Below are 19,022 nucleotides of genomic sequence, written 5' to 3' on the forward strand. Positions count from 1 at the left end.
TTTTAAAACAAGTTATCAAATACAACAGTTTGAAAAGGAAGCTGCTTGAAATAATACTACTTCAAGTGTACTTTGAGATTGAATGCAGTATTGGTTCTTGCTGTATTTTACTCTGACAAAGGAAAACAAATGTCATAAAGATTAATTTTAAATCTATTAGAAAAGCTACAGATAGAACCCTGATCTTGATACCACAACTCTTATGTAAGTTTTCCATTCTGTAGGACTGTTGGCAGGATTTGAGGTATGAAAAGGTGAATTAAGATCACTTTAGCCAGATTTATCCAGTATTGATTAAAAGCCAGACCCTATGGATAAGAAATTAATACTTTTTGTTGTCAATCCATTTAACTTCAGTCACTTCATTTTTAATGTAGAACTATAAAAAGTTGTATTGGAAATTTCTCCACACAGAGCTGGTAATTTTCTCCTTATGCTTTTGAATCTCTTTTGGAGAACCATGAATTCAAGAGTTTGGGTTTGTGTAAAATTCAGAGATGCTTTTTCAGGAATAAACCAAAGGAAACTAGGAAAATGCAAATGTAGTGTAAGTTGCTTTTTTTGTTAAAAGTTTCAAGTGCTGAGTGCTTGTGGAGCGACTTTAACTTTGATTTTTCAACCCCTGATGCAATGGGAAAAAATGTTAATTAGTTTCTTGATTTGAATGCAAAATCTCTGTAATCGTCATAATAAAGGCATTGTTGCTGCTTTACATAAAAGTTTAAAACTCAAAATGTCTTATGTGTCCACTGATTTTTTTCTTACAGCTCTGCCAATATCTGCCGTGCTGAAATGTTTTAATTTTTGAATTTTCTTCCTTTTTATCTTTGTTTTCTCTGTTGCTGCTTTTTCTGTGACACAAGCCTTTCATTATAGTCACTCTTCTTTTTTCCTTCCCCACTTCTTTCTTTTCCTTTTTAAAGCCATGAGAAGCCGATCCATTGGTGAATGTGCTCTGCCATCGGCCTATATACGCAGTGCTAAAAGTGCTCCTGTTCTGATCCATACTTCCAAACCCTTCTTGCCTGATATTGTTCTCACTCCCCTTTCTGATGAGCTTTCAGGTAGTGCCACCTCTGCTAATTTCTGCACCCCCTTTATCACTTTTTTAAACCTTCTGCTTTCAAATTCTGCTAAGTCATTAAATTTTTCAAAGTAAAAAATAATTGGGGGATGGGGGGAGAGGGGAAGAGATTAAGAATGAATATTTTGAGTTATGTAAAATATCATGCTATTTTGCAATTCATTCTGGAACTGTTAGAAGTTAGTGCTGTGCCAATGTTTACAATCATAAAAGTGAAAAATAGAGAAATCTCTTGGTTTTTCAGTTTATTGGTAAGCAATGATGTAGCTTCTGTCTACCAGAGAGTACAACTAATCTAAATTTTTTATTTGTGATGAGGGAGGGAGGGAAAGGAAGAACGTAATTTTACTTTGATTTGCAATTCACATCTTTCTATATAAATTTTTGAATTCAGTGTCATAGGCGTTGTGTGGACAGCCATGATAATGATATACTTTAGTTCCCATCAGAAAGAATGTCTGAGTTATATGGTGTCCGATAATACGCTTTACCAGCATGTCTGTTTTTCACTATTACATAAAACCATGAAAAAAATCTATATATATACTTTGGAATTCTGAAGTGCTGTGTTTTGGTGTTGTTTTCCAAATGATCCATTTTTTACAGAGTTGTAGTTTTCCTTAACATTACGTTTGGTCCAGGAAGGTGGTTGACTAGAAGCTTGACAGCAGCTTGCTTTGGACAAAGAGGTTCAACAATTAGAATTGGCACAGATTTTAAATAGCATGCATGAAAGTGTACAGATAATGTTATTTTTTCCCCCTCTGCTCCAGCTATTACATAGATGTAGATTAGTAGTGTGTTAAGGCTGACAGTCATATTATGCCTTTGTCTCAATGACTGACAAAAACAAAAAAGCACAGTGGAAGACTATATATATAGTCAAAACTGTGTATAAATATAAGGACTTAATGGCAGTAATTCTTTAATGGAAGATATGTTCTTTTTTTTTTCTTCTTCTTTTCTGTCTCTCCTGTTGCCTTGCCTTTATTACCCAGGAAGTACCAAGGACTGTATTTTCATAATTTTATTTTTTTATGTGTCCCAAATTAAGTCGTCTTGTTGTGAAACAGAAACTTGGTGCCTTAGTATTCAATCTGAAAACATATGTGGAGAGTCAGGAAAGTTCAAGGAACCCACCCTAGAGAGACCAGACTTTCACAATGAAAAACTACATAGTTTGTGAATGCAAATTTTGACACAACAAACAAAAAGTAATAAAACACAAATTATATGTAATAAATTAATAAACATATGAGTGCAAAAGATAGCTCTTCTGACATATAAATTGTTAGAACTTAGAAGATAATGTTTTTAATAGGAATCATACACGAGTGACCTATTAGGAAATAGATCTTATCTGTCCATAACATTGTTGAAATAGTCAATTCTTAATGAACATCTTAAGAGCACCTGCAAAAGGGAATGGGCTTTCACAGTGAACTATTATTTTGTCATATAGTCACTGATAACTTAATTATCCTGTCGTAAAGAAGGCAAAAGTGCTTTTGCAGTCAATTTTATCATCCATGATTCTGAAAAGTCCTGGCTTACATCTTTCTTCTAATGTGTCCCAAACCTGATGGTCTCTTGCTATTGTCCTTTCTGTTGATACTCATCCGATACAAAAACTGCATGTCCAAAGTAATTTTATTTAAAAGTGAAATAATTTTACAGACCTTTGCATTTCTAACATAGAAAACATCCTAGACACTTCCTGGTTTTGGTGTCTTCTCAAACAGATGGGTTTGAAACAGCTTCATAGTGTGCCCAGGAATCTTGAACACTGCCAGAAAACTAAAAAGCTCCAGTGAAGAAAAGCAAGCCATTGGAGTGTTGATGGGGAGGTAGCAGAGTAAAGGAAAAACTATCCACCCGATCAGAGTGCACTTTGCTCTTTAATTTTATGCATTTTTTTATTGCTCTCACTCTTTAGTCTTTCTTTCTTTTTAAACATGGAGCTTTATGATTTTCCTTGCCTTCTCTTCTTACAGTAAATACATGATTTTTTGAAAGCCTTTTGTGTCCAGATCTACAGCATGTGATTTGGCAATTAATCAAATTGTTTCTGTCATAAGCATACTTCCGGTAATGAATGATGTTTAGCTAGCTGTGACAGCCCTTCCTTTTATTTCATGTTTATATGAATATCTCTGTTATCCAAACTGACTTTCAGGTCTGACACAACTTGAAGGAGAGGATATTTCAAATGATTCCAAAAGAACAGGATGCTCTAATCTTAAGTTTTCTGAAATAGTATTCATCTCCTTTTTAGATGTGAAATTCCTTATTGAAAGATTGACTCACTGAATTACATACTAGTGAATCTTGATAGATAGTCCAAAAGAAAGCATTTTTGCCAGAACTTTTACCTTATATACAGTACAGTGTATTAATTTTCGAAAGTAAGGCAGAATACCCCACTATAATTTGTTATTTATCGAGACAATGTTTCTGCTTGAAGATCAGTCAGTAGGTTAACAAAATTTATTGCAAAAGCTCAATATTTACATCATCATCTAGCATCATGGAAGATGCCTTTCCTAAGATTGTAATTCCTTCATGTAGTTTCTAAATTATGCTGTGTTTCCATGTGCAGAATATCTGCAGCTTTTCGAATCGGATCCAGAAAGTGGAAGTGGAGATTTATGCTTTAAGATGTTTAGTTAGTAAAGTGATTTGGTATAGTGCAGTTGTTGGAAATCTGCAATGTTTCTGAAAAGAACTTTTCTTTTAGCCTGTTAGAATCATAGGAAATACAGTCTTACATGTTTACAGGGTAACTAGCAAAAGAACTATTCATGTATTGAACTGTTGAGGATTTTCAGGTGCAAGACTGCTTGTGAAAAAAAGTGGCAGTGAGATGTCGGCAAGATTCCTGGAAGCAATTGGCTACAATGGCAGACTCATGAATTGCAGGTGGGAGATTTTTCCTTATCCACTGGGACTGAAAGAATCAAAGGAAGTTTTAACCTGAAAGGGAGACACATATTAAGCCTTTAAATCCTTGCTCCCTAATCAGTAAGTCATCATTAAGATGAAATACAGAGGAATCATAATTGTAATGCCAATATGGCTGAAATTGTTTTTTAATCCCAGAAACTCACAAGATGAGTGTGTTCTTATAAAAGAAGTGAAATGAAAGCTTAGAAGCAAAACATGTTATTTTTTCTCCACTTGCTGAACTAACTTTCCATGATGAAATATAATCCTGTCCCAGCGTTATATGGGAATCTTCTACTTGCACTCATGTTGTCTTGCCAGAATGTGGCTCTCCAGAGTTTGTATTTTAGCATCTCTGTCTTCCACTTGATGCTGAATAAATACCTTTTTCTTTCTGCATTCTAGCAGAAAAAGGAGAGGTAAGGGTTGATTTAAGGAAAGTTGTGCCTGGATGAGATTGGCTAGAACTACCAGTTTCAATCTCTTCCTCACTGTAACATATTGGGAACCAGACCCACATTTCTCCTAAGTATGTGCAGTGTGTCAGATACACAACCTTTTGGCACACAATTGCAATCTAGGTAGTGAAGACTCGTTAGGAATTGATGGTGTCCCAGTCTGACTGTATACCCCCCGTGTGCAAGGGCGAGCCCTGGTTGTAAAGGAGCTGTTTGGGTTTTTGAACTTTGTCTATATTTTCAGTGCTGATATTGCAGTAACAGTATATTTTTTATTTCCTTCATTTCTTCCTCTCTTCTACAAAAAAGAAATCTCTGTTGGCACAAGCACTACATGTTTGTTTGGAAACGTTTGTGTATTTGCACGTGCTAGACACGCATACGTGAGCACCTAAGATTAATGCTGGATCAACGTTGAAATAAATCTAGCTAAATTTATTTCAATGTGTGGAGCTGCTTGGTGTGCATTTGGAGTTCTCCATCCAGTAATTTTTAACATCCTAGAAAATCATAGTCACTGCATGCATGCACAGTATGCAATCCTCAGGCTGCTGCTTTAGTTGAGTTTATAAAAGGTACAAAAGATGCATATTGAGGGCTCAAGATGAGATCTGTGTATCATTGTTACCTGTATTAATACAGTATAATTAATTACGTCTATATAACATCATACATATTTTTGACTGAATCCTATGGTCCTTTTTTTGCAGCTATAAAATGTGGCTTTGAGACTATATAAGCATAACTTGTGTTAAGCTCTGCCGAAGTCAATAGAGAATTTGAATTAACAGCTCCAACTAGAGAGACACCATTCATTTCAGAGTGCTAATTGATATAGTTAGTAATAACTTGAATAAGAACAGTGATGAGGAATTTGTTGCTTATCAAAGCTAGAGAGAGGGAAAGAGATAATAAATTGTGTTATACGTGATGATTATGGAGTTTATGTTTATTTTCTGAAACAACTTGGATATCTGCTCTCTTTTTTCCAGTATAGAGCGCTCTATTTCCTCTCTAATAGCTTCTTTACAGTTCAGTAAACTTTGCATCAGGTCAAACTTTAATTTTCACATTTTAACTTCTCTGAAAAATTGAGCGTGGAAATACCACTTTTCATCTTCTTCCAATATGTACATTTAGTTAAGTACAGATGTATCTCATTCCTTCGGTTTTTATGCTTTGCTCAGAAGGAAAACGAGAAATTCATCTCCAGCTCTTAGCATTCTCTGAAAAGTGTGAGCAAGTTTAAAACAGGGTTTTTTAAGGTGACTTCAGGTTATCATTATTAAATAATACTGAAATAAGCCTAGAAATCCATGAAGTAACAGTTTGAAACATTTTAAAATCAGATCAACATAGTTTCTTTACTTTGGCAGTAACACAACAGATTTAGGGGAGGGAAAGGGGCTTAAATTTTGTGATGATTTTAAGAAAATTCACCATTGCGGACCTGAAGATAAACCCTCTAGACAGAACAACAAGGTAAGTCTGTTCATAGTGGCAAGTAACTCTTGTGGATGTTCATATAAGCTTCTTATTGTTATTCCTGACTTTAAAAGCATATCTGCAACTTTTTAAGTGGTAGGTAGTTAAAAATAACTCTGGGGAATAAAGGATCCTGTAAAAAAGAAACAATAGAAAATTGACAAAGCTGTTTTTACCTTACTGCTCAAGTGCCTATCCTGTAAAAAGACAGCACAGCAAGGGGTAGCGCAAATTCTTGCAATTAGTTGAATTGTCTTTAAGAGATACTTAGTCTTGCCTACAACGGTGATTTGGTAGTATGTAGCGTTTCTGTAACATATCATGAAATCTGAAGAGGGGCATGCGGATTCTTTATTCTGGTGGGTGATGTGAAGCAGGCTGAAGATACCTCTTTACAGTTCCTAGGTGATCCCCATAGGAACTGCAGCTTTCATTACAGTTAACTATGACTTGTACTGATGCTAACGTATTAGCAGTCTCAACAGAGACAAGGAATCGCTAATTTAAATGGTCATAACAAATTTTCTGCTCTTTTGATAAACGAAAGTGGTTTTATTCTAATGTTAACTGTTGTGAGGCTGCGGGATGTTTTTCAGTGGCAGAGTCCTTAATTTGGTAATTCTCAGAAATGTCACATGTGCTTGAGTAAAACTGGAAGGGGGGGGGGGGGGGGAGGTAAGCCTCCATCAAGTACTTAGTTTCGCATTTTGAAGATGACAGACAAAACATCCTCCTAGGGAAAAAGGGTATATCTTTAAATTGTCTACTGTGTGTAGTCGTCTTCTGTATAGGGCCAGCTCTTCCCTGTCATTTAAAAGCTTCAATCTTTAGGTATTATGTATTTATTTAGGTGTCATCCGGTATTACTGTATTATGTATGCTATAATATTCATAATTGTATGGTAGTATTCTTCCTGATATTTCAGTCATTTGTACCTATTCATACAAGTTATGAAGAAATATAGTTTGCCACTTCAGTAGACATTTCTAATTTTCCAGAAAACTTACTTGTTCTCTTTGAGATTGTGCATTTTTCTGAAGATGAAAATTCCGTGAAGGGTACTACCGTTAAGCTAATTTGTATTCCAGGTATCCATTTCCTGAGCAAGATAGCTGGAATAATATTGGTTGGATTACTGAACTTATTGGCACAGCCCTAGCTTTAACTGTATTTCCAAACGTTCCATGGTCTCACTGTTCGTTCTCATGCATGTTAACATTTAAAACTGTGTTCTGATGGTCTAACTCATTTATATTACATTCTGTACTGGATATTATGTGCGTGTGTTTTTAACACTCTAGTACTGGAAAAAGTATTTTTGTTGTACTTTAAGAAAACAAGGCTGTGGACTTTCCTGGCTTTTTAAAGTCACGTAATCATGATGTGGTGGTAACTAATTATTGTCTCTGTATGTAAATTTTAGTGCGTGTTACATATACTTCTTTCCTGCAGACATTGATGATGCTCAAATTCTTCCACGTCCACCTCGAGTCAGACATTTTTCACAGAGTGAGGATGCTCCAAGTGAAGTTTTTGGTGCATTAAATGAGGAACAGCCACTGCCACGAAGCAGCAGCACCTCTGACATCCTGGAACCATTCGCAGTTGAACGAGCCAAAGGTGCAGTTCCTGTCATTGACAGTTCATCCCATCATGCTCCAAGCTTACAGAGTTCCACTGAGACCTCTTCAATGCATAGATCCACTGAAAGCCATATCACTGATACAAATAGCAGAGAGTCCTCCTTGGAAGTTGGGGATAGTATTTATGACCATCTTTGTCATTTAATAGGGCCGGTAGAATTTGCAAACACAGCCTTTGAACAAAGCCAATATGTTGACCTTGAAGGTGAAGATGATCTCCTTTCCTCTCTGAGAGAATACCTTAAAGAAAAAGAAGAACTTTGCGGTAACTTTGAGATAGATAAATCTGAGGCTTCTGCTCACGAAGTTGATACATCAGTAAATAGGAATGATAGATTACCACTGGATGGATTAGAAAATAGAGATCAGACTGGTCAATGCACGAATAGCATCACTGTTACAGAAAGAGCCAATAACACACAGCTGCACCTAGAACAAAACCAAAGTGGCTTTATAAGTAATATTGCACCTACTCAAGTAGACATTTTTACAAGAAATCAAGCGCTTGATAAAGCCAGACAGTTAAATATTGATAAACAGTATGAAAGTGTGTTTGATCATGGGTCAAGTAGTCCTAGCAGCAAAGAAGGGAAGAGATACCTGTACAGGCAAGCAGCCACTGAAGCTGATGTAGATTTAGTTGTGGAAGCAGCGGTAGCTGAAAAGCATAAAAGTGCCCAGTGTAATGAAAAAGTAACCAACTCACGTGTTACACATGCAAAGAAAATTCTACCTAAAGCACAAGTTAACCCTCAGATGCCTCACAACACAGGCACAAGCAAACTGTCACCAACTAAAAGGAGTATATCTGAAACCGTAACTCATAGGGCCAAAATCATGAAAATAACGACTAAAAAAAGAAATAGCGTTCATGTTACTTTTAGGCCATCTACAGAATCGGTTCAATTTTACAATCCTCTTGAGAGCAAAGAGGCTGCCTGGAAAGCAAGACTTCGTAAACTCGGTGGCTTCAGTAGTAGCACTAGTGGTAGCAGCAACAGCAGTACCAATGCAAGCGCCAGCTCATCCGCTGTCACGGAGCTGGTTAAACCTGGAATATATAGACCTCTAGATGCAATCAATGCTGCTCCAGCTGGCAGCAAGCAAATTAAGGAATCCACAGAAACTCAAGCAGCCATGTTGCAAAAAGAAGGTATCGCAGTTAATCAGTTCCATAATCGTAGCGCCTTTAGAGCATCAGGTCAGGAGTCAGCACAACAGCAGGGCTCCCTGGGTGGTGTTTATAAAACTGTTGTACATGCTCTTTCGAAGCCGAAGGCAAATGTTTCCCCACAGAGGCAGAACAGAATGCCAGCAGAGGCTCCACTGAGGGATCTGTACAGTCATGTAATGGGCTATTTTGGAAGGAAAGCTGCAGGTGAGCACTAACAGTGTGCAGAGCGCAAAAGGAGAAAGGCAGCACCAGTTTGGCTTAATGCAACTGAAGCAAGCTCTGATAAGCAATCAAAAGGCTTTGGGATGATCACTGCTTTCCCTGTTTGGTTATGCATGCGCCTACAGCCAGCTGATTTTTCTCCCAGCATAAGTTACTTTTACATACTTTAAAAATTACTAATTTTCCTTTTCAAGATATTTAGTTGAACCTCTTTGCTGCTGAAGACCATCATGGTAGGGAAGAGGAAGAGACAGTAAATGACCTAATAAAGGATTAAGCCTGGAGAGTTTTGAATTTTCATCTACCATGCAGAGCCTTAAAATTCAGCCTACTAAATGATTGGCGTATGCATATTTTATCAAAATCTGCTATTCCACTCTGAGTGTAGTTTGTTGTCAGAAGGACCTGGCTCTTGACCAGCTAGGTTGGACTATATTGTATTTCTGGTTCATTTAGTGTGTTTTCTTCTTCCTCCTCTTCCTCCTTTTCCTCCTCCAAAACAAAAAAAGCCCCTCAAATTTACATTTGGAGGTCAGTTTAGTTAACCGTTAACAAATAGTCTGAAATGGAAATGAATTTCATTATGACAGTTCTCTGTGAGTCTAATCATAAGGGGCATTTTGAGTCTTTTTCAAACCGTGCTGTAGGCCTTTCTGTGTTCATTCATCCAAATGGATGCAGTTACATCTTGGCAACATCTTTCATTGCTTTCTTTTTTCCTCGAATCGTGGATGTTCATGAAGGTCTCATGTTAGCCTTTCTTCTGCTAACTATGGGACCTCTGTGGACGGATCAAAAAAGAAGGCTGTCATTCTAATATCCATTGTCTTAGTTCATATAACCTTAAATGAACAACAAATCAACTTTCAGCAGTAATGTAGGTTTCTTTTTTTTCCCCATTGTTATGCTGGCATGATTAACAGAAGGTTCTGTAATGCATCCTGCATCGAGATGTTAATGCCACCTGAGGGCAGTCTGTAAGCATAGCACCAGGAGAGCGGGACTGTCACGGGTCTCAAAAAGGCGATTTGCTTCCCTGCAGAATCTGGACTTCTGAAAAAAGAGATATCTAGAAAGCACTAATTTTAGAAGTACCACTTCTTTGGAATCTGTAATGTTTAACGGAGCCTCATTGTTAGAATTAGCTACACTGTGGTCTCGTGAGAGGTGACCCTGAGGGAAATTTTTTTTATGGAGAAAACATGAACTGGAATAACTTGAAGGCTTCGAAGGTGAAGATCACAAAGTCAAGGGTAACAGCCACAGTTAAATATGAACAGTATAGTTATATCAAAAATACAGCGCTGATAAATGAGTGGATTTAATTAATTGTTCATAACCGTTGACCAGAGTTTGAGGTTTCATTCCATGTACTAGCATGTAATTTTATTACACAATACTTTCTTTGCACTATTTATACTAACTGTATACAGTGCCATGTTGACATTTGTCATTAGGACGTTACAACCTAGTTTACTTTTTCCACTACATTGCTCTTCATTAGGAATGCAATGAAGGAGTCTGTAGGAATCTTATAAAATTTTTAGGATTGGTTACTTATTTGTCGTGATATGGAGGAAGAATATACGCTGTATCCTTAAAACAAGCATTAACAACTTTGAGTAGTGCTTACCTATAAGCTTCTTGCTCTTAAAGGTGGTATTGGAAATCGACTAACCCCTGCTTAGTGGGAAGAAGAAGCCGTACTAATTCTTAAAGTAGAATCTGCTTTAAAAGAGGGAAATTCTTAAAATGCATGTTTGGCAAATTTGATTTTTTAATTTCTTTTAATTAGCAGGGTTTTTTTCATTTGTTACCTTTTGGTTTGGAAATGTCTTTGTGCATTCTTTACTATATACAGTTGTTCATTTGCTTTTAGCTAATAGAGAGGACATGAGTCAAAAGCTGCACCCTATTGATAGTGATATTGGCAGTAGCAATACAAATGTTCCTGACCTCATGGATGAATTTATAGCTGAGAGACTCCGCAGTGGTAGTGCACTGGTAAGCCTTTAAACTTCTGTTTAAAAGTAATATGTAAGTAAAATCTAAGTCTGCATATATGTAATATATGCAATAAGTAATACGTAAGTCTGCATATATGTGTGAACTCTTCAATGACTTCAGTTTACTAAAATGTATTTCTCCTGGATTTTATGAATGGGAAAGAATTAAGAATATCACTTGCCTTTGACATAGATTCATGACATTTGATGCCATTTGTGTTTTCATATCTATTAAATCTTCATTGTGGAAGCAGCACACACTGTCAAATGAATAGTTTCATTTAATAAAACAGCCTTAATTGCACCTATATCTTTGTACACAGATACTTTCAGAATAATAGTTCATATGTGAATTTGCAGTTCTCGGTGTGGTATGTAGTTAGGTACGGTGCTACAGTATGGTACTATTCTCTACAGGTATAGTCAGTGCAAGAGACTACAAAACTACACCAGTGTTATGTTTTTCCTTCATTTTTTTATTTCACTTACAAGTGTTGAGGAATTTTTTATGAATAGTTCTCTGCTAATTGAACCAACAATTTTCATATGCTTTCTTCCAACACTTCAGAAGTGTTGTTGAATGTGATGTCATTCGTAATGAGAAATTTTAATCAGTGTTAAGAATTTCTGGTTACTGTTGAATGCTTACAGAATGAGACAACTGATCTGAGGAAATAAGTGTTTTATTAACTAGCAGCAAAAAGGGAAGTACTAAAAAAATGTTGCAAATCAAGAACAAGTGGATAACAAATTAATGTAGCATTTCAAAGTTGTTCAGTTCTTTTTTCTGCTTAGAAATTTTAAAGATTTTTTTCTAAGAAAGTGATCTTAAGACATGCTCCTGTAGAAAGTTGTCAACAAGTATAGTTGTTGCTAATAAGGGGCAGAAAAAGATTCTTCAAAGTTATTAGAAAAAATTGTTATTTATCATCACCTTTTATAAATGGCAAGAGAGGACCTATAGAGTTTCTCCACAGATAGGCTTTTTTTTCTTTTGTATTAAACTCGTGTTTATAAAACTACTGTTGGTGCAAACGGTTCTTGTTATTAAGTGCGGAGTTACAAGACAAAAATATTAACTTGAAGTCTTTAAAAAAAAAGTTAACTTAGTCTGCAAATTAATAAAACAGAAATCATTACAGGTGATCACGGAAGAGAGAAGGAGAGGGAATACTGTTTGTTTTTACATAGATGGGCAAGCATATTGAATATTAATAGTTCAGACAAGAGAACTGATACTTTTCTTAGGTAGCAAAAAACAGCCAAGATAAGTCTGAATAAATATTTTGAAACTGCCACTGATTTTGTAATCTAGCACACAAAAATAGATGTGCCTTCTTAAAAGAGAGTACCAGCTTACTAAGACTAGTTTAAAGTTGTTATTCCTATTGAATGCTAAAACCTTGTATCATGAAAAGCTTGTCAGTTTGAGTAAATCTCTAATTAGTAGTAGGGTAGCAGAAGAATAGAGAAGTGACAGGGCCTAGTGTAAAAGGAAGTCATCGTCAGTTTCATAATGCGTAAAGATTTCAAGCCATTTCATAAAATGGCTTTTCTACTTTTATCTTTCCTCTCAAGCAAACAATCTTACTGTGAAAAAAATGCCTTAAAGAAAGACTCCAGATAGAACCACCTTACTTTTTCGTGAACAAATCTATATGCCTTATTTCTGCTATATGCTGGCTTTGGTGTCTAAGTCAATACCAAAGTTTTGGCTTAATCATGAGAAAAATTAATGCATGAATTAGTAAATTCGTTTGCTTGTGCTGTACATTAGATTTTTTCCCTATAGCATGGTAGCCTATAGGTCAGAAAACACAAAATTCCTTGCCATTTTTTTTTCTGGAACCAAGGTAAAGAAGTTTTCTTTAGTAATGTAGTCATTATATGGAGATAATGCACTATTTTTACTATTTTTCACTCTCAAGTTTTACCTAATATATATGTGGCACATCCTAGTCTGAATCTTAGCCTTTTAAGGTATATGCCCAAAAATTCATGGTGCAAATAAAATTTGTATTTATGAAATTCTGTGACTGCATGTGTTCTTCACCTTACTGCTGCGTGTCTGGGGTTTTGGAAAGTCCTGACTATGTATGTAGGATGATGACAACTTCTGGTTTAGGTACTTGCGAACTATTCATTCCACTCTGACATTTGCAAATGTGGGATTGCTTTTTCCATTTTATGTAAATAAGCCATCCAAGATTGTAAGATAATTTATGGCTCTTCAATGTTTAGAATGTGACAAGAAGAGGAAGCAGTCCTGGCAGCCTGGAAGTTCCTAAAGACCTTCCTGATATATTGAACAAACAGAACCAAATGCGCCCTATAGATGACCCAGGCGTGCCTTCCGAATGGACATCCCCTGCCAGCGCGGGCAGCAGTGACCTCATCAGTTCAGACAGCCACTCCGACTCTTTCAGTGCCTTCCAGTATGATGGCCGCAAATTTGAAAGCAAGTATATTTTTCCATAAGTCATAGCATTTTTGATTGGTTGCTCGTGAATTTCCCTTTTTTTTGTTTGTTTTGTTGTTGTTGTCGTTGTAAAGTTGCATGCCAGCAGGTTTCTGTAAAGAGAGCTTGTTTTGATTTCCCACTGAAATCATTAGCAAGTTAATGGAGCAAGCAGAGTTCTTGAGAGAGGCTGTTGTGTTTATAGTGTACTAAACAAACTGGAATACTACTGTGCAAAAAGCAGAACAACAGTAAACAGAAGTTAGAAAGCAATATTGTCTTCTCCCTGGACTGTATCCGTCTGTTTTGTGCAAAATATGAAATGAAAGGTTATTTGTTTTGGAAGTTATTTTGATTCTTTTGAAAACATTTAAGTAAAACTTAAAGAAGGGCTTCTAATATTTTTACAGTGGTCTTTATGTAGCTATAGATTACTCAAGATACTGAGTGTAATATCATGGTAAAATTAGTATGCTTTGTTAAATTTAGTATGCTTTATGTAATAACATAATGTTTTTTATTGATTTCATTTATCCGTTCCCACTCTTACTCAACAGAAGGGGTTATTATGGTTGCTGGGAATTACGACTTCATGAATTATGGGAGAAATGATGTTTGTATGGTAGAATTTATTGAACAAATTACAAGGGTTTAGATACGTAGATGTTACGCAATTAAGTGATGGTATTTAAACCCACATTTTACCATGACATTTTTTCTTTAGTGTTGAAAAAACATTTGTTAGAATATTATTTGCCATAATATTTTTAGTTGGAAGTTGGTGCTTCAGCAACCAACTTGGATATTTCTTCCAGATTATAATTTTTGCAAATAAATTCCTTAATGTGTGTTTCCCTTATTTTTACTTTATTATCATGTGGGTGCACTTACAGCAACTAAGCAGAATACAGGACATACAATAGGAATGTCTTCTGCAGAAGTACAGTCACAGTTTTGGGACAGAAATGAGAATATTTGTATTAGTCAATTACTTTCTGCTGTTACATTTATGTAAATTTTGCAATGGTGTGTTAGTAGCATAGGAGATACACATACAAGTTTGCCATAGAGGATTTTGGAGGTCCTGGGCTTTTGGTTTTTTGTATTAGTGGTATTTCTAGGTTGTAAGTTAATACAGTGCTTTCCTCATACAGATTTCAGCTTTGGCACTGAGGCAGGGACACCAGCTTCCACTGACGATGCAATTTCAGCACAGCAACAGAGTGCCGAGGAGCAAGAAGTGGCCAGTCTAACTACACTCCACATAGATTCGGAAACAAGTAGTCTCAATCAGCAACCATTGTCTGCTGAAGCTGCAACTATTACTGGTAAAGTAGTTAAAAAAAAACCACCTTAAAAAAGCACATTTATTTCAGAAATTTTCCACCCATCCTGAAGAATTCAAGTTCCAGCTTCTGCAATGAATCTGTATTCTATATAAGATGATTCTAGGATTTCAGTTACTTTTTGATTGCTGTTGAAAAGTAATGGGTGAAATAACATAAGTGGAAAAGGTTTGTCTGACTTAAGTTACCCATATGATCCTTGGCTTGGTGCTAAATGTATTTTAAACCCTTCCTGAGAAAATCTGTAAAACTACCACGGAGAAAACTCTTACCACGTAATGTCTGCTAGATCTCTTACAAGCGTCCTTTCATTACTGGTAGTCAAATTGCTAATTTTCAGGAGGAGTTTTTTCCTTGGAAGGCTTTGACAGTGGTCTTTCAAAATACTGTATCACACTGAATTATTATGGGATTCTTTTACATATGTCTGTCTTAACCTCTGTGTTGTCTAACTGGGGGCTTTTAATATGCAAAATGTTAGTTACTGTGCCATGTGAGATCAGTTTCCATTTGTGTAACTTCAGAATTCTTCTTTTAGCACTTTCCCTGTTGTTTTCATGAAAAAGTAAGCCTGTCAGGAAGCAGTGTTTCACAGCCTCAGTTGATGAGCTTGAGGCTCCACCAGTTTACTTTGCAACAATTTTTTGAGAAAGAGAAGAAAGAGTAACCATTAGGTTAGCAACCACCAAGTGGTGCAGTTAACCCTGATTGGATGGGCTCCTTTCTGAAGGAGAGAGTCTTCCTCTTTGATGAGTATTTGGAAGAACATTCTCTTGCCAGATTTTATACATGAGAAGTAAAGATGTCCATATAATTTTCACGCTCCTTGTTCCATAACTGTTACACACTACCATTCCTAGTACAGCCCTGGGAACAAGTACCTATTTTTTGGTGAAAGCTTACACCTACATAGTGTCTTGTTCTCTGTGAGAAAACCAACTCTGCATTTTCAAAGATACTGAAAGACATCTTTACTTCCCCTGACACAATTTTCACTTTCTAAAATTGCCTTTCTGCTGAAAGAAGCCTGGTATGAGGTTTCTTGGACATTGTTGTTCAGCTTGTTCAACAACGTTCAGCTTGACTTCTGTTCTCTTCTTTTTTCTCTTTGCTGTGTGCTTGTTGGCAGTCCTCACAGAAAATCTGTTCTTTTTCTGTTTGTTTGGTTTTATATGTTAGTAATTCCATTACTGTTTGGTATTTTTGTCCAAGTTTGCACTACAATTGAATTGATAAGATTGCAGTTAATGACTGAGTTGTCCAGTGAGAGATTCTGTGGCTGTCTTTTCTTGTTGTTTGGACCACTGTTTTAGAGAGGCAGTTTTTGTGTGTCACGTGCATTTCTCTGGGTTTCCTGAGGAATCAAGACTCGTGCAGTTACACTGTCTGTCTCTGTCTGACCGTTCCACGCCTCCAACAGTGTTGGACCTCATTGTCTAATTTCTGCTAAATTGACATACAAGAAAAAAGAAGGGCATTATTTTCTTCAAAGTTTGATGAAAGAGAGGCAGCTGTCTCGTGAAAATTGCGTTTATGCAGAGTCCCATGACAGGGAGGCTGCAATTGAATTCACTATATTAGATACCAACAAATCCGTGCAGAAACTCAACCTCAAAACATGCTCATAAGAAATGAGTTTTCAGTGGTTCTGCTGCTCAGAAAACCACTTGTTTCTAAACAGTTTTGCTTTGAACATTTGAGGAAGGAAAATTTCTTGTTGCCATATACGCATCATTTCATATTCTTAGCAAATGATTGCATTTACTATTGATTGCTGTTTACTAGTCCTAGAAGAAGTCGGACCCATAGTAGTCTTAGTCAAATTTGGACCCACATATGCTGGAGAATCTTTTAGTGCTTATTATAAGACTCCAGTAGTTTGGCAACTTTTCCACGATTATTTCTGTCCATGCTTTTCCATCATAGGAAGGTCTCTTTCCCTCCCTCTCCTGCCCACTCTTTCTCTCCATATCATTCCCTTTCCTTCCCTCTCTGTCCCACTCTCCATCACTTTCTCTCCTCCCCATTGCTCATTCTCACTCTTTCTCTTGATCTACTTTCATCCATCCCCACTTAATGAGCAGAATGGAAGAGAAGTAGAAAAACATTTATTTGAACATCTTTTAAATGTGTATTTTCCGTTATCTTTGTGAGCATGTGGAAAACAAGTGGTCAGTAGCAAGAGGAGAGTATCATTACCTGTTGCATGAAACAGTAGTTTGTGTGAAGCAGTAGTGCCCATCTCCTGCATAGAAGTGTTGATTTAAATTGATATTAAAAGCTTCATTGCTTTTGCCATTTAAAGCAGATAGAGACTTTTTCAGTTTAACAATGTAATTAAGATTGTTTACCACAATTTCTGTTCTGGTAACACTGACATTTTCTGTCAAGTTCTTTAAACAATTTGCTTTCCTCGCAAGAAAGAACACTTCTCAGCCAGCCTGGGAAAATTACAAATTTAAAAGGCTCACTTTTTCATTGCTGTCCATAAAGTTCAGTCAATCTCTAATACTGAACTTCATGCATAATATTTTTGGGTGCCAGTTGCACTTATCTAAGGGTCAAGATGAATAGATTTGAATTATTCCATTTTAACATGCTGATGTGTAGGGAAGTATGTGGTGAATATCTGTTCTCTTTTTTTTTTTGCCATGTGACTGTTCTGGCTGAACTCAGCTTTTTATAAGGACCTTTAGGCAAATTCAGGAAGTGAAACTAAGGTAGTGCAGAAGAAAAAATCTAAGTACCTGCTCGCTCTCTGCAGATCTCTCAGTAGAGGAGACCAAATAGTTGCCTAGAGAGGTTGCTCAGTGGTGATCATCGAAAAATGCCTTTGCAGCACTGCCATTCAAACACTTTTATTTTCCTGTCTTTGAGGAAATAACATTCCTCTAATTGTACAGAACTTTCCCTCCATATGGATTTTCTCAGCCCAGTCAGCAGATAAACATCAAAGATTGTCAGTTACTGATTGTCAGTTACTGCTTTGAGCTTTTATTTATAAATTAACTTGCATGTTTTTCCTGGAAAAACAGTTGTTCCAGGAAAGTGTCTGCTTAAACACTTTGCTGGAGAAAATTTTTGCTGAGGGAATGTAGAGGGAAATGTGACTGGTTCAGAACACTGAAAGTGCTGCAGAGGAAACACATTTATAATTTTTTGGACCTAAAATAGAGCTCTGTTAATCCATTTACCTGTCTGATTTTGATGTTCATCACTCAGCTTTCCTGCATGTCATTTGTTTTCTTTCAGAGCACCACTCACAGGGAGATCTGCTTACAGTTTTTATATCTTTTCTTGGCCCAACTTGATACATAAAAGTAGCTCAGTTTTTTTTTTTTTTTTAATGCTGTGTTTAGACAAAATTTCAGTAGCTCAAGAAAATAGAAAAGGCTTTTAAGGTAACTGTTAAAAAATTGCATTTGCAGGCTCTGAAAGTGCTTCTCCAATCCAATCTGCTCTTGGATCCCGATCACAGACACCCTCTCCTGCCACTCTTCATGCAGATCATATTGAGCAGAAGGATCTGCAGCTGGATGAGAAGCTCCACCACTCTGTTTTACAGACGCCAGATGACCTAGGCAATATCTGGAATAGAAAATATAAACCTGTTCTTTCTTTCTTTCGAATGCAATATAGTGAAGTAGCTAGTATCACAGTTACACATTGTAAACAATCCTGTACAAGGCTATTTCGTCTGTGCTTTTAAAAATACTTAATTACAGTTATTTCCTTTAAAAGCAAACAAAAACCTTTTGCATTTTATCTTGCATTTTGTTGGAATTATTAGCAGTGAATTAATAGTCCACACATGTATCGTTATTCTTTTTGATGCTTGGAATTACGGCAGCTTAACCTAGTATGTGGCCCCGCCACGGACTGTTTCATCATTGATGGACAATTTTAAAGTAATGTTATAACTTCTTCTTGGAAGTTTAGTTCTTTTCCCTTTCATATTTAAACAAATTTACAATTACTTCTACTATCTTAGCTATTGAATTGTAGAATACATTCACTTTGTAAATACGAAGTTCACATTTCTTTCTTACTTGGTCTTACGGAAAGAAAAGAGTTTCTGATGTATATTTCAGACTCTTTTCCTTTAAGTAGCCTACTGATAGACAGAAATATCATCATTTTGCTTTGTACTTTGAAATCTTTAGCCTAGCAACCATTAGTGTCTCTACCACAGTGGTCCAGAT

The 19,022-nt window shown here is 36.3% G+C and overlaps 1 protein-coding gene across 13 annotated transcripts in view; it reads left to right on the top strand.

Annotated features, from left to right (window-relative positions):
• RALGAPA1 (Ral GTPase activating protein catalytic subunit alpha 1) overlaps nucleotides 1-19,022 on the top strand; it is a 136,364-nt gene that overhangs the window by 43,457 nt on the left and 73,885 nt on the right. For 8 of the 13 annotated variants that reach the window (XR_013929379.1, XR_013929380.1, XM_080394964.1 and 5 more), the window contains exons 17-21: nucleotides 7,424-8,992; nucleotides 10,890-11,014; nucleotides 13,258-13,474; nucleotides 14,629-14,802; nucleotides 18,249-18,401. Coding sequence is in view for 11 of the 13 variants with exons in the window: in XM_080394964.1 (XP_080251090.1) it covers nucleotides 7,424-8,992; nucleotides 10,890-11,014; nucleotides 13,258-13,474; nucleotides 14,629-14,802; nucleotides 18,249-18,401 (2,238 nt within the window). In the remaining 2 variants the exon portion in view is untranslated. Of the gene's footprint in view, nucleotides 1-923; nucleotides 1,065-7,423; nucleotides 8,993-10,889; nucleotides 11,015-13,257; nucleotides 13,475-14,628; nucleotides 14,803-18,248; nucleotides 18,402-19,022 lie in introns of all 13 variants that reach the window. The other 5 variants (XM_080394965.1, XM_080394967.1, XM_080394966.1 and 2 more) reach the window with 4 other exon arrangements.

The sequence above is a fragment of the Falco punctatus genome (genome assembly GCF_963210335.1).
Source record: "Falco punctatus genome assembly, chromosome: 7".
Classification (NCBI taxonomy): domain Eukaryota; kingdom Metazoa; phylum Chordata; class Aves; order Falconiformes; family Falconidae; genus Falco; species Falco punctatus.